Source organism: Chiloscyllium plagiosum, unplaced genomic scaffold, assembly GCF_037043375.1.
Source record: "Chiloscyllium plagiosum isolate Xiang-an unplaced genomic scaffold, Cpla_swu_hap1 HiC_scaffold_16, whole genome shotgun sequence".
NCBI lineage: Eukaryota > Metazoa > Chordata > Chondrichthyes > Orectolobiformes > Hemiscylliidae > Chiloscyllium > Chiloscyllium plagiosum.
The window spans coordinates 34,043,527-34,059,778 of NW_028270154.1; the positions used below are offsets into that span (position 1 = coordinate 34,043,527).

At 43.8% G+C, this 16,252-nt stretch overlaps 1 protein-coding gene across 1 annotated transcript; it reads left to right on the forward strand.

Annotated features, from left to right (window-relative positions):
* The first annotated feature begins 2,544 nt into the window (after positions 1–2,544).
* LOC148147512 (uncharacterized) lies at positions 2,545–5,820 on the forward strand. Its single transcript, XM_087995553.1, has 3 exons — positions 2,545–2,674; positions 2,980–3,050; positions 4,788–5,820. Exons 1-3 carry the CDS (start codon positions 2,545–2,547, stop codon positions 5,697–5,699), a joined length of 1,113 nt encoding a protein of 370 aa, XP_087851679.1. The 3' UTR covers positions 5,700–5,820.
* The last annotated feature ends 10,432 nt before the right edge of the window (positions 5,821–16,252 follow it).

The window sequence follows — 16,252 nt, forward strand, 5'->3', positions numbered from 1 at the left end:
GTAAGAAAAGAGACCTTTAGGTAGTACCTTGGTGGTCGGGACGTACGGAAGTATAGGGAATTGGCGATATATAAAATAAAGCATATGTCAATGGAAAACAGCCCGTGTCAGAAGGGCTAGTAACTGAAGGGCAACTGAGGTTGCACTTCGTAACTAACGTCTGGCCAAACGTCCAGAAGAATATTCAAAAGCTAGAGGAGTCGTTGCGGGAAGCTCAAAGTGTCTGTGAGTGTGTGTGTGTGTGAGAGAGAGAGAGAAGAGCTGTACAGCTAGTAGAAAGTTTAACCCTTTGTGATTCAGTTTGAATGCACATTTGTTTGTTGGTGATGGAATGTTTGTGCTTTGTTCCCTGGAGCTCGAGATCCGGAACTGTTTTGAATCTGATTTCTACTATGGAAATTTTAACATGATTTCTTTTAAGGTTAAGGATTTTACAGATTATGAAATAAAATGTTAACTCCTGTTCTTTTTACAGGTCATGGCTGCCTTACTATCAGTTTCTAACTAATCTCTTTTATCCTTACATAAAAGTGATTTATGGAGAACAGTTGAAGTCTCAAAAAAAAAAGCATATAATTGGTCAGATTAATAAGATGAATAAAGTGTCTAGTCAGGACCCTAAAAGGGGTGTGGAAGAAGGTGACACTGGACCTAGTTAAGATTAATTAAATTAGCAACAATGGGAGACACAGGGAGTTGCTTGTGTAACGATCGATCTGTAAATAACGTTAAAGGGGGATATATCCCACCCGACAGTTCTTTGGGGAGAATGTTGGGTAATTGGGAACACAACTCCCACACGCGGGAGAAAGATAAGGCTAAATGATAAACTATTGTTGTTTCGTTTGGACTCGAGAAAGTATTAAGGCACCTGGTATTTTTTGGCCCAAATATGGGTCCGATGAGGATTGGCTGTGTCAAGATCTTAATATATACGTCAATCGAAAAGAACCGTACAGTCAAAAAGAGTCCGATTATGCAGTTCGCTGGATAGGGAGCGTGGGAGTAAAATTATGTCCCATCAATACGGAGGAATCAGGAAAAGAACAGAAAAAGAATGAACAAGGGAAGCCACAATGGAATCCCTTAACGTGTTTGCCGCCCCCATATATTACTCCCCGGAACGAGCCTACAGCTCCTGAAGTAGAACCGAGCCCAGATACAGAAAGGGGAACGGACTCTGAAATAAAAGACGCAGAACCTGGGGGGCTCAGAATCACTCGAGCCACCACACGTAAAGGAGGGGCAGAGATAATGGAAAATGTAAAATTATGTCTCTTAAGAGAGGTTCGGATTGGGGAAGGTACAATCGGATATGTAAATGCTCCCTTAACTAGCAGTGAAGTTAGGGTCTTTAAAAAGGAAATGAAAAGTTTAATAGAGGATCCGGTTGGACTAGCCGAACAATTAGATCAATTCCTAGGGCCTAATTTATATACCAGGAGAGAACTGATGGCAATTTTAGGAACGTTATTTTCAGGGGAAGAACGAGTATGATTAGGAGAGCGGCTTTATAGGAATGGGAAAAGAAGCACCCAGTTGGGGAAAAAGGGGCCCCAGCAGAACAGAAATTCCCAAATGTTGACCCTCATTGGGAAAATAATGACAGAGAAGATAGAGAGTCAATGCGGGATCTACAAGAAATGGTAATATTAGGAATTAAAGAGGCGGCACCTAGATCATAAAACTTTGTTAAGGCCTTTGAAGTATGACAAGAGAAGGATGAAACCTCTTCTGCATTTTTTAAAAAGCTCAAGGAGGCCACAAGGAAGTATTCGGGAATGGATCCCGATAATCCAATAGCACAGGGACTCTTAAAGGTCCAGTTTGTAACTAAATCATGGCCGGACATACAAAGAAATTACAGAAATTAGATGGATGGAGTGAAAGACAGATAGAAGAACTGTTACGTGAGGCACAGAAAGTGTATGTGAAAAGGGAAGACGAGAAGCAGAAACAGAAAGCCAAAATGATGGTGGCGGCAGTAGAAGAAATAACAAAAAGGAGAATGGGATCAAGGGATAACAGGAAGGGTAGGGGGGACACGAAAGACAAGGGTCAGATACCCGGGAAAGGAGGCAACAGGCAGGGTGTTACCATTGGGGGAAAGTGGGGCATTTTAAACGGGAATGCCCGGAATTAGCACGAGAAAGGGAAGCCGTTTCCCTAATGACCTTAGATGAAGATTAGGGGAGTCAGGGGTTCCTTCCTCCTGAGACCCACCGGGAACCCTTGATAAATTTAAAGGTGGGACCTAAAGGGAAGGAGGCAGTATTTTTGGTTGACACGGGAGTGTCACGGTCATCCCTAAGTTTTAGACCTACCGGTGTTAAATTGACTAAGGAGTATCTTAAGGTTTCCGGAGTAAAAGGTGAAGAATTCTTGGTGCCTATTTTTGAACCAACCCTAATTAGAAGAAATGATAAGGAAGTGATAGGACAATTATTATATATTCCTGACATTGGAAGTAATCTATTAGGTAGGGATTTGATTATATTGCTGGGCTTAAAAATTGGGGTGGAGGATAGTGCAGTAACTGTAACGATGGCTATGTTAACACCTAGTGAAGAAAAACAAATCAGCCTTGACGTGTGGGCGAAAGCGGATAACACAGGGCATCTAAATATTACTCCGTTGGTGATTACGTTGACTCGAGAAGATGAGACTGGTTCGGGTTAGACAATACCCTATATCGTTGGAAGACCGTAGAGGTCTGCAACTAATTATAGGTTCTTTGGTAAAAAACTGGACTGTTAGAACCACATATGTCGCCCTTTAATACCCCAATACTGCCCGTCCGCAAACCAGATGGAACCTATTGATTGGTGCAGGATCTTAGGGCATTGAACCGATTGGTTCGAACATGACACCCGGTGGTACCTAATCCATATACTTTGCTAGGCAAAATACCGTGTAACCACTGCTGGTTTAGTGTAATAGATTTAAAAGATGCATTCTGGGCTTGTCCTCTGGCCCCAGAAAGCCGCGACATGTTTGCCTTTGAATGGGAAAACCCATACACTGGTAGCAAACAACAGTTCCAATGGACGGTACTTCCCCAGGGATTCACAGAATCACCTAATCTATTCGGGCAAGTACTGGAACAGGTCCTGGAACAACACAACATAAAATGTCTCAAGAATCGTCATTGTTACAATATGTGGACGATTTACTTGTATCAGGACAAAAGAGAGATGACGTGAGTTTAGCCACCAATAGACTGTTAAATTTCCTAGGACAACAGGGTTTAAGAGTATCTAGGAATAAATTGCAATATGTAGAGAAAGAGATGGAATACTTAGGACACATTATTAGTGAGGGCACTAGGCGCTTTAACCCTGAGAGAATTAAAGAGATAATAGAACTGCCCCTTCCGACAACAAACGAGAATTACAGAAGTTCTTGGGGCTGGTGGGCTATTGTAGATTATGGATAGAAACATACGCCCAGGAAACGAAGGGGTTATATTACAAATTGATAGAATCTAAACATGAAAGACTGCACTGGACAGAAGCGGAAAAGGAAGGGTTACATGAGTTGAAGCGTAGTCTAATACGAGCTCTGGTGTTGGCCCCTCCCTCCCTAGATAAACCATTCCACCTTTTTGTGACAGTAAATGATGGAGCAGCCTTAGGAGTGTTAACCCAGAAAGGAGAGGGAAAGAGACAGCCCATAGCCTTCCTGTCCAAGATCTTGGACCCTGTTTCGAGAGGATGGCCTGAATGTATACAGGCAGTAGAGGCCACTGCCATACTGGTAGAGGAAAGCCGTAAACTTACTTTTGGAGGGGCGCTAGTCGTTAGTACCCCCCCATCAAGTTAGAACTGTGTTAAACCAAAAGGCAGGGAGATGGTTGACAGACTATCACCTAACTGGGTGGGTGGAGGCATTTCCAATGTCCTCAGCTACCTCAAAGGAAGTAGTGAAAACTCTTTTAGAACATATAATTTCTCAATATGGAATGGTGGAAAGTATAGATTCAGACCAAGGTAACCATTTTACCTCTAAGATCCTACAAGAAGTAATGGCGGGATTAGAAATCTCTTGGGAATTCCACACTCCTTGGCACCCGCCTTCCTCTAGACGGGTGGAACGAATGAATCAAACCTTAAAGAAGCAATTGTCTAAGCCAGCCACGGACAAAATGTTTACCTATCGCGTTGCTACGCATTAGGACTGCGCCTAGACGTGATATAGGCCTCTCTCCTTATGAGATGATGTTTGGATTACCTTTCTTGGGTGGAAGAGGGAAATTACCAACTGTAGAGTTCAATGATAAGTTTTTAAAGAACTATAATGTGGTACTCGGCTCTTCTTTGTCTGTCCTTAGGAAGAAGGGTCTGTTGACCCAGACATCTCCACTTGAGTTCACAGTACATCGGATACAACCAGGTGATTGGGTGCTGATAAAGACCTGGAAAGATACCAAACTGCACCCAAGCTGGGAGGGACTGTTCCTAACCCTCCTGACTACTGAAACAGCTGTCCAAACTGCTGAAAAAGGGTGGAGTCATCACACTCGTGTTAAGGGCCCAGTGCATGCTCCTTCCTCTTCGGCAGAGTGGCAAGCTCATCCTACAGACAACCTCTGAAAGTCCTGAGCAAAAAGAATGGACTGAGATAAGAGACTATAAAGTATTGGTTAAAAAAACTATATCCCAAAACAATTGTAGGTGTTGCATGGACTCACTCCTCCCTGGTAGTTAAAGGGTTAGGGAATAGACAGATAGGGTTGTGAGCTGAAATGAGTGGTCAGCTTTATATTGTCATGATAATATTGGTGCTAGCTGCCAAGGGGGGGTGAGAAAAAAAATCATTTTACAGCTTTATGTCAGAATTATGCTAAACTAAAGGGGCATACCGACTGTTGGGTATGTGCTGAGATTCCACACCATGGGGAATCGGGAATTCCTCTCACGGTAATACCACTTACCAAAAGAGAAGCGTACAATGTACAACAATTTGACTCGGGCTCAAACAATACAAAATGGAGATCTGACAGGGGTAATTATAACTTTACGGGATGGTTCCCTCGACCAGCCCCGAAAACTCTGGGTGCTATCGATGGCCTTAGAGTTTCCCCACCGAAAGGAGCAGTAAATACCACTTGTTTCTGTAATCACAATGATACCGCACCCTTCCGATTAGGAAAATCATCTTGTGTCTACACCAGCCAAGCCACTGCCACGACCATTCCCCGAATATTAAACGGAACATATTGGGTATGCGGCCTGAAGGCCTATCCATTTATTCCTGGGGAAAAATACATTCGCGTGACCGAATGTATAGGAATGCATGCATGTTATGATGTTGATCAAACACTGCCTCAAAGCCAGAAAGGCTGGAGTGGCTGCTGCTACCTCGCTTATATAATTCCCCACTTGAGGCTGTTAAAGAGAGCCCCAAAAATACCTCAGAATAAACAGGGAGCAAGGCGAGTAACCTGGAAAGTAACCGAAGGAGATTGCCTCCTCTGGACTTTGATACCTATGTATGGGACCGCTCGAGCAGGAGTAGAAATACAAAAGTTGGCGGCTTCCCTGGAAGAGTTGACCAACAATACTGCTGATGCGTTGGCCGAAACCCAATCCCAAGTAGCAGCCATAACGACCGAAATGATTGCCACTAGGTTAACGACCCTTCAGAACAGGCTGGCTCTAGATTATATTCTGGAGAAAAAGATGGTACCTGTGCACTAATTGGGGAAGGTGGTTAGTCAATCTGGCTACCTATGGATTATTGATATTAGTGGGTCTGGTGGTAGGGTTCAATGCCCTAAAATGGGTAATGAGCCGACTGATGACATCCCTTGGGGAAGGAACCCAAATACATCATCAGATGCTTTTATACTGTGTATAAGATTGTGAACCTTATCGCCAAAAGGAGTAAGAGGGCAGAACATAAGAAAATGAATTAAAGGAGACTTAATAAGTGCAGAAACAGCATTTAGAGAAAAAGAAAAAGGGGGAATTGTGGGAGATTAGAAATGTAGTTTCTGCAGGTGGGGGAAGGGGGTGTTGTGGGGGGAGGGGAAAGGGGAACATTATACAAACAGTCGTGGAATTCTTGTAGCATGTAGCATACTTAAGGCTAAGACTTTAATGAATATAGAGGGTCTTTTAAAGAAAATAGTTTTAAGCTAGGAAATAACTATGAAGGGTTGTAGCTGACCACAAAAAGAAGCAGCAGGGGCATTTCACAATAAAGCTTATAGTATGACAAGAGAAACTGGATAAAAGAATAAGCTGTAACAAACAAGGAACAAAGAATGCAGACAAGGACAGCAGGATGGCCAGATAAGAAAATAACTAGAGAAAAAAAACAAGTGAGGTAATCGGCTTATCATAGGATGGGAAAAGGGAGGCGTGCTTCCGCAACTTGCAAACTGAATAAGAATGCTTACATGCTTTGTTTTCGCGTGTATTTTGGCTTGATTGCAGAGGCGTCTGGTACTTGCAAGGCTGTAATAAATTGTTCTTGTTTCCAAGGCTTTGTCTCAGGCTGATTTGTGAATGAGTTCTGTTTCTCACACCAACCCAATCTCGTCCCACCTGCCAGCACCCGGCCCATATTCCTCAAAACCCTTCCTATTCATATACCCATCCAAATGCCTCTTAAATGTTGCAATTGTACCAGCCTCCATACTTCCTCTAGCAGCTCAATCCATACACGTACCACCCTCTGCGTGAAAAGGTTGCCCCTTAGGTCTCTCTTATATCTTTCCCCTCTCACCCTAAACCTATGCCCTCTAGTTCTAGACTCCCTGACCCCAGGGAAAAGACTTTCTCTATTTATCCTATCCATGCCCCTCATAATTTTGTAAACCTCTATAACGTCGCCCCTCAGCCTCTGACGCTTCAGGGAAAACAGCCCCAGCCTGTTCAGCCTCTCCCTATAGCTCATATCCTCCAACCCTGGCAACATCCTTGTAAATCTTTTCTGAACCCTTTCAAGTTTCACAACATCTTTCCGATAGGAAGAAGACCAGAATTGTACGCAATATTCCAACAGTGGCCTAACCAATGTCCTGTACAGCCGCAACATGACCTCCCAACTCCTGTACTCAATACTCTGACCAATAAAGGAAAGCATAAAGGAAAGAAATGCCTTCTTCACTATCCTATCTACCTACAACTCCACTTTCAAGGAGCTATGAACCTGCACTCCAAGGTCTCTTTGTTCGGCAACACTCCCTAGGACCTTACCATTAAGTGTATAAGTCCTGCGAAGATTTGCTTTCCCAAAATGCAGCACCTCACATTTATCTGAATTAAACTCCATTTGTCACTTCTCAGCCCATTGGCCCATCTGATCAAGATCCTGTTGTAATCTGAGGTAACCCTCTTCGCTGTCCACTACACCTCCAATTTTGGTGTCATCTGCAAACTTACTAACTGTATCTCTATGCTCGCATCCAAGTCATTTATGTAAATGACAAAAGGTAGAGGCCCCAGCACCTATCCTTGTGGCACTCCACTGGTCACAGGCCTCCAGTCTGAAAAACAACCCTCCACCATCACCCTCTGTCTTCTACCTTTGAGCCAGTTCTGTATCCAAATGGCTAGTTCTCCCGGTATTCCATGAGATCTAACCTTGCTAATGAGTCTCCCATGGGGAATCTTGTTGAATGCCTTACTGAAGTCCATATAGATCACGTCTACTGCTCTGCACTCATTAATCTTCTTTGTTACTTCAAGAAACTCAATCAAGTTTGTGAGACATGATTTCCCAAGCACAAATCCATGTTGACTATCCCTAATCAGTCCTTGCCTTTCCAAATACATGTACATCCTGTTCCTCAGCATTCCCTCCAACAACTGGCCCACCACTGAGGTCAGGCTCACCGGTCTATAGTTCCCTGACTTGTCTTTACCGCCAGTCTTAAACAGTGGCACCACGTTTGCCAACCTCATCTTCCGGCACCTCACCTGTTACTATCGATGATACAAATATCTCAGCAAGAAGCGCAGCAATCACTTCTCTAGCTTCCCACGGGTACGCCTGATCAGTTCCCTGGAATTTATCCACCTTTAACCGTTTCAAGACATCCAGCACTTCCTCCTCTGTAATCTGGACATTTTGCAAGATGTCACCATCTATTTCCCTACAATCTATATCTTCCATATCCTTTTCCACAGTAAATACTGATGCAAAATATTAATTTGTTATCTCCCACATTTTCTGTGGCTCCACACAAAGGCCACGTTGCTGATCTTTGTGGGGCCCTATTCTCTCCCTCGTTACCCTTTTGTCCTTAATATATTTGTAAAGACCCTTTGGATTCTCCTTAATTCTATTTGCCAAAGCTATCTCATGTCCCCTTTTTGCCCTCCTGATTTCCCTCTTAAGTATACTCCTACTTCCTTTGTACTCTAAGGATTCACTCGACCTATCCTGTCTGTACCTGACATATGTTTACTTCTTTTTCTTAACCAAGTTGACAAGTATTTAGTCTTGAATATAGGAGCAGTTAATTGCTTGTGAAAATATTTACTGCAGGTTAGCAGGCTTTTTGTACGTTTTGTGAAATACAAAAAAAACTATTCCAGGAACCATGCCTGCGGAAAGAAATTTATAATAAGTACAGGTTTTCATGAACTATTTAAGATTATGCCTTCCATGATATCCAAACGAGAAAAAAAAATTCTGCACTGTATTCTAGATAATGATCTCACCCATACCCGGTACAATTTTCGCAAGACTCATTTATTCTTGTGCTCCAATTGCCTTGAAATAAAGTCCAAAATACCAAATCGTTTTGCTTGTTGTAGCTGTGTGTTGGCTTTGTGTTCACCCCAAAGGTCAAATACTTGGATATATGTGTAACAAAGTTCAATTTTGAAGTATAAAATGCAAGTTGGAGACAATGATTTCTCCAACATCTGCAATCCTGAATCTGGTGTGGTGCCAGAAAAGGCACAGCTCGCATGCTGCCTGACCTACTGTGCCTTAAGGTAAGAGGTTAACATAATAAGGGCAAGCATTATTTTAAGGAACATTTTGCTTTTCGATTCTGGAAAATACTTTTTTTGATGTCAATAACAGATTGTAAATGACTAAGATCCCAGCACTGATTCTTAATGCAATCCACCCATCACAGCCTACTAACTTGGAAGTAGCCCATCTACCTGTATACCAACTTCTATTTGCTGTCCATTAATCAATCCTCTATCCACGCTAATTGAACCCAACTCCATAAATCCTTATCTTACCTACAAGCACTTTTGGTCGCACCTTATGAAACACCTTTTGGAAATTTAAGTAAACTACATCCTCTGATACCGTTGATTTATGCTCCTAGTTGCATCCTCAAAAACTATTTGTTAAACATTTTGCGCCTTTATGTACTTACAGACCCACTGTATGATCAAACAATTTGCTATTAAGATTAGATTACTTACAGTGTAGAAACAGGCACTTCAGCCCAACAAGTCCACACCAAAGAGCAACCCACCCAGATCCATTCCCCTACATTTACCCCTTCACCTAACATGGCCAATTAACCTAACCTGCACATTTTCGGACCGTGGGAGGAAACCAGAGCACCCGAAGGAAACCCACGCAGACACACGCAAACAGTTGCCTGAGGCAGGAATTGAACCCAGGTCTCTGGTGCTGTGAGGTAGCAGTGCTAACCACTGTGCCACTGTGCTGCCCCCTATTAAGCAAGTCTTAGATACATTCCCACTGACTGCTAAGTAGATAGGTAGTCATAGAATTGTGAAAAAAAAGTTCTGCTAAATCAGAATAGGAGCTAATTCAATACATATAGAATAGAAGGTCTGAAAATGCATTAAATGAATAACAAAACAAAAACAACGGTGTATAATTGCTAAAATGTCCTTGACAGTCATCATTAAACAATATGAAAGATTCATGTAAAAAAAATTCATAGAGATAATTAAAAATCACACAACACCAGGTTATAACCCAACAGGTTTATTTGAAAGCACTAGCTTTCAGAGTGCTGCTCCTTCATCATCAGACAACCTCCTGATGAAGGAGCATCGCTTTGAAAGCTAGTGCTTACAAATAAACCTGATGGAGTATAGCCTGGCGTTGTGAGATTTTTAACTTTGTACACCCCAGTCCAACACTGGCATCTCCAAATCATCCACAGAGATAGAGTACTTGGGTGCCAGAAATAATCTTTTATTACATATTAGGAACACCAAAGCCACTGTTCAGTCACTGCCAGAAATTCCCTTCCTTATCTATTGACATCCCCTTCCCTGGCAACAGCCTAAAGTTGAGCAAGCTTGTTTGCAATCCTGATCTCAAATTTGGCCCAAAGCTGTGCTTTACATCTCATCTGAACTCCACATGATCCCCAAGGTGGCCTACTGTCCCTCTGTAACAGTAACTAACTACACTCTGCTTCAGTTCAACTGCTGCTGAAAATATTAAGACTTTAAGATGTGGGAGCAGAAGTAGGCCAATCTGCCCATCATGTCTGATCTGCCATTCATTCAGAGCATCGCTGATCTAATAATCCTCAATTTCAGTCTCCTGCCTTTTCCCCATAACCCTCACTTCATTTACTGATTCAAAATCTCATGCTTGAATCTACTTAATGGCTGAGCCTCAACACCCTCTATAGTAAAGAATTCCACAGATTCATGACTCTGAGAAGTCCCTCTTAATCTCAGAATAAGGGATCACACATTTAAGATTGAGATGATGCCCTCTGGTCCTAGTCTCTGACCCAAGGATGGGGGACACCCTTTCCATAACTACTTTCTCAAATTCCTTGAGAATCTTGTATATTTCAGTAAGATTGCCTCTCATACTTTTATATTCCAATAAAAACAGATCCAATCAATCCAACTTCTCCTTCTAAGAGTGTCTGACCATACCTGATGTCAGCTTCCTGAACCTTCTCTGGAATGCCTCCAATACCAGTATATTTTTTTTAGATAAGGGGCTCCAAACTGTTCAGTATCATTCGTGGAGGTGTGACTAGTCCCTTACATAGTTTTAGGAAAACATCTCTGCTTTTATACTCTTCCAACCAGAATATCAAATGTATAAGTTTGCACGCTGAGCTGGTAGGTTTGTTCTCAAACGTTTCGTCACCATGCTACGTAACACCATCAATGAGCCTCCGTTGAAGTGGAGGGGGTGATATCATTCCCCGCTTCTTTTTCTGAGAGGTTGGTAAACAGGGTTCAAATCGATGTGTTTATTGATGGAGTTCTGGTTTGAATGCCAGGCCTCCAGAAATTCCTATGCATGTCTTTATTTAGCCTGTCCTAGGATGGATGTGTTGTCCCAGTTGAAATGGTGTCCTTCTTCATCTGTGTGTAAGGATACTAATGATAGTTTCACTTCTTTTGGTGGCTAGTTTTCCTGCCTGTCTGTCCGATGTAGTGTTTGTTGCAGTCCTTGCAGGATGTTTTGTATATGTCATTTGTTTTGCTGGCTATTGGTACAGGGTTCTTTAAGTTCATCAATGGCTGTTTCAGTGGGTTGGTAGTTTTTTGGGCTACCATGATGCCAAGGGGTCAGAATAGTCTGGTTGTCATCTGAGGTATCTTTGATGTATGGTAACGTGGCTAGAGTCTCTGGGCGTGTTGTGTCTTCTTGTTCAGGGTTGTTGTTCCTGGTTGCTGCAGTGTGTTGTGGCCCATTAAGTAATGTCCTGCTGCAGCTCTGTTTGTGGGCGTTGGAATGATTGCTCCTGTAGTTGAGTATCTGGCTATGTGTTGGTTAACTGCAGACCAGCATCTACAGGAAAGCGAGAGATCACGCTTACAAGGTGAGAGGTGGAAAGTTTAAGGGGGATACACGCAGTAAGTACTTCACACAGAGGGTGGTGGGCATTTGGAACACGTTGCCAGCAGAGGTGTTAGAGGCAGGCACAATAGATTCATTTAAGATGCGTCTAGACAAATGCAAGAGTACGTGGGCAACAGAGGAATACAAATGCTTAGGAATTGACTGACAGGTTTAGACAGTATATTTGGATCATCTCAGGCTTGGAGGGCCAAAGGACCTGTTCCTGGGCTGTAAATTGTCTTTGTTCAGTTCTCCATTAACTGTTCGTTCCATTGTAACATCTAGGAAGGGGAGTCTGTTGTTGTTCTCTTCCTCTGGTGGAATTTATGCCAATGTTTTATATTCTCTTTGCAATAAAGGTCAAAGTTCTGTTTGCCTTCCCTCTCTGCCAAACTTGGATGCTAGATTTTGTGATTGACAATGTTGAGAGTGTGCTGCTGGGAAAGCACAGCAGGTCAGGCAGCATCTGAGGTACAGGAAAATCGACATTTTCACCAGAGCCCTTTATCAGGAATGAGACTGGGAGGCTTGGGGTGGAGAGATACATGAGAGGGGGTGGGGCTGGGGAGAAAGTAGCTGAGAGTGCAGTAGGTGGATGGAGGAGGGAATAAAGGTCAAAGAGGAAGGTGGAGTAGATAGGTGGGAAGGATGATTGACAGGTGGGACAGGGCATGAGGGCAATGCTGAGCTGGAAGGTTGGAACTGGGGTAAAGTGGGGGAGGGGAAATGAGGAAACTGGTGAAGTCTACATTGATGCTGTGAGGTTGAAGGGTCCAGAGGAGACAGATAAGGCGTTCTTCCTCCAGGCGTCAGGTGGTGAGGGAATGGCAATGGAGGGGGGATGGAGAAGGCCCAGGACAGACAAGGACACCCAAATCATTGTTCCATAGCTTTCTGGAGTCTTTCATGGAGCACAGAGATATAGAGCATGGAAACAGACCCTTTGGTCCTACCTGTCCACGTGGACGAGAAATGTAGTCCCATTTGGCAGTATTTGGCCAATTTCCCTCTAAACCCTTCCTATTCATTTACCCATCCAGATGGTCTTTAAATGCTGTAATTGTACCAGCCTCCACCATTTCCTCTGGCAGCGCATTCCATACACATATCATCCTCTGCGTGAAAAAGTTCTGGATTCCCCAAACTTAGTGAAAAGACTTTGTCTATTTACCCATTCCATGCCCCTCCTGATTTTATAAACCAGTATACAGTCACCATCAGCCTCCGACAGTCCAGGGAAAATAGTCCCAGTCTATTCAGCTGCTCCCTATAACTCAAACCCTCCAACTCTAGCAGCATCCTTATAAATCTTTTTCTACAGAACATAGAACAATACAGCACAGTACTGGCTCTTCAGTCCTCAATGTTGTGCTGACCTTTTATCCCACTCTAAGTTCAAACTAACCTACATTTCACTATTACCCATATGCCTATCCAAGAGCCACTTCAAATGTCCCTAATGTATCTGACTCTACCACCACTGCTGGCAGTGAACTCCACGCACCCACCACACTGTAAAAAACCAACCTCTGACATCTCCCTGAAACCTTCCAATCATCCTAAAAAGTTATGCGTCCTCATGATAGCCATTCCCACCCTGGTAAAAAGAAGTCTCCTGCTATCTTGCTATCTATGCTTCTCATCATCTTGTACACCTCTATCAAGTCATCTCTCATCACACCAATGAGAAAAGCCATAAATCCCTTCATAAGACATGTCTTCCAATCCAGGCAGCATCCTGGTAAATCTCCTCTGCACCCTCTCTAACGCTTAAAGTTAAAATCCCCTACCATAACCACCCAATTATTCTTACAGATAGCTGAGATTTCCTTACAAGTTTGTTTCTCAATTTCCCTCTGACTATTGGGGGGTCTATAATACAATCCCAATAAGGTGATCATCCCTTTCTTATTTCTCAGTTCTACCCAAATAACTTCCCTGGATGTATTTCCAGGAATATCCTCCCTCAGCACAGCTGTAATGCTATCCCTGATCAAAAACGCCACTCCCCCTCCTCTCTTGCTTCCCTTTCTATCCTTCCTGTAGCATTTTTATCCTGGAACATTAAGCTGCCAGTCCTGCCCATCCCTGAGTCATGTTTCTGTAATTGCTATGATATCCCAGTCCCATGTTCCTAACCATGTCCTGAGTTCATCTGCCTTCCCGGTTAGCCCCCTTGCATTGAAATAAATGCAGTTTAATTTATCAGTCCTACCTTGTTCTCTGCTTTGTCACTGCCTGCCCTGACTGTTTGACTCGCTTCTGTTCTCAACTGTACCAGTCTCAGATTGATCTCTTTCCTCACTATCTCCCTGGGTCCCACCCCCCCCCCCCCCAACTTACTAGTTTAAATCCTCTCGAGCAAATCTCCCTGCCAGTATATTAGTCCCCTTCCAATTTAGGTGCAAACCGTTCTTCTTGTACAGGTCACTTCTACCCCAAGAGATTCCAATGGTCAAAAAATGTGAATCCTTCTCCCATACACCAGCTCCTCAGCCATGCATTCATCTGCTCTATTATCCTATTCCTGCCCTCACTAGCTCGTAGCACCAGGAGTAATCCAGATATTACTACTCTCGAGGACCTCCTTTTTAAATTCCTGCCTAACTCTCTCCCTTCAAAATCTCAACCTTTTCTCTTCCCATGTCATTGGTTCCAATGTGGACAATGACCTCTTGCTGGTCCCTCTCCCCCTTGAGAACATTCTGTACCTTCTCTGAGACATCTTTAATCCTGGCACCAGGAAAGCAACACACAATTCTGATTTTTCACTACTGGCCATAGAAATGTCTGTCTGTATCTCAGACTAGAGAATCCCCTAATACAATTGATCTCTTGGAACCCAATGTACCCCTTGTTGCATTAGAGCCAGTCTCAATATCAGAAACCTGGCTGTTCATGCTACATTCCCCTGACATAGCCACAGAAGGCAGCACTAGCTGCCTATCTCTTACCTTTCCCGGAGTTAACCCATCTATGGGACTGTATCTGAGACTTCCCCCTTCCTATAACTGCCATCCATCAGAGTGTTGCTGCTGCTGTTGAAAATTCCTCATTCCTTCTAATTGCCTCTCCAACTGATCCATTAAATCTGATGAGATTTACAACCAACAGCATTTATTGCAAATATAATCCGCAGTAGCCCTTAAACTCTCTCTAAACTCCCACATCTGACAAGAAGCACATATCACTCTACTAAAGGCCATATTTGCTCCTTCACAATCTGCAGATCCAGAAAATAACACTGTCTTATTCCTCTACAAACACTGCCTCAGGTTAAATTAATAGTTATGGCTTATATTTTAAGTTTAATCAACAGACATATCTCCAAAAACATATAATCAAGAATGAACCCACTCTACTCACCCTCTAATCATCTGGTAATATTCCAGCAGGCAGTGAGGAAGTAAAGATCATCAAAAGGTGCAGCAATCTCTTTCCTCGCTTCCTGTATTGACCTTGAGTATATTCTTGAGTGGGTGCAAGACTTGCGCCCACACCTCCCCCCTCACCTCCCTCCAAGGACATCCGCCGCCATTTCCGCCACCTCCAAACGGACCCCACCACCAAGGATATATTTCCCTCCCCTCCCCTATCAGCATTCCGTAAAGACCACTCCCTCCGTGACTCCCTCGTCAGATCCACACCCCCCACCAACCCAACCTCCACTCCCGGCACCTTCCCCTGCAACCGCAGGAGGTGCAAGACTTGCGCCCACACCTCCCCCCTCACCTCCCTCCAAGGCCCCAAAGGAAACTTCCATATCCGCCACAGATTCACCTGTACCTCCACACATATCATCTATTGCATCCTTTGCACCCGATGTGGCCTCCTCTATATTGGGGAGACAGGCCGCCTACTTGCGGAGCGTTTCAGAGAACACCTCTGGGACACCCGGACCAACCAACCCAACCACCCTGTAGCTCAACATTTCAATTCCCCCTCCCACTCCACCAAGGATATGCGGTCTTTGGACTCCTCCATCGTCAGACCACAGCGAAACGACGGTTGGAGGAAGAACGCCTCATCTTCCGGCTAGGAACCCTCCAACCACAAGGGAAGAACTCGGATTTCACCAGTTTCCTCATTTCCCCTCCCCCCAGCCTGTCTCAGTCAAATCCATCAAATTCAGCACCGCCTTCCTAACCTGCAATCTTCTTCCCGACCTCTCCGCCCCCACCCCAGTCTGACCTATCACCCTCACCTTGACCTCTTTCCACCTATCACATTTCTGACGCCCCTCCCCCAAGTCCCTCCTCCCTATCTTTTATCTTAGCCTGCTGGACCAACTTTCCTCATTCCTGAAGAAGGGCTAATGTCCGAAACGTCGATTCTCCTGTTCCCTAGATGCTGCCTGACCTGCTGCGCTTTTCCAGCAACACATTTCCATCTCTGATCTCCAGCATCTGCAGACCTCACTTTCTCCTTGAGTATATCCTGTCTGGCCCAGAGGAATTATCTATCCTCATGTTTT

Bases quoted from the DNA above. Each gene is read 5' to 3' on its own strand.
- LOC148147512 (XM_087995553.1), top strand. From the start codon at position 2,545: ATGGCTATGTTAACACCTAGTGAAGAAAAACAAATCAGCCTTGACGTG. The intron at 2,675-2,979 runs GTTAGACAATAC...CTCTGGCCCCAG, and splicing joins AGAAGATGAGACTGGTTCGG to AAAGCCGCGACATGTTTGCC. The intron at 3,051-4,787 runs GTACTTCCCCAG...TATTGGTGCTAG, and splicing joins AACAACAGTTCCAATGGACG to CTGCCAAGGGGGGGTGAGAA.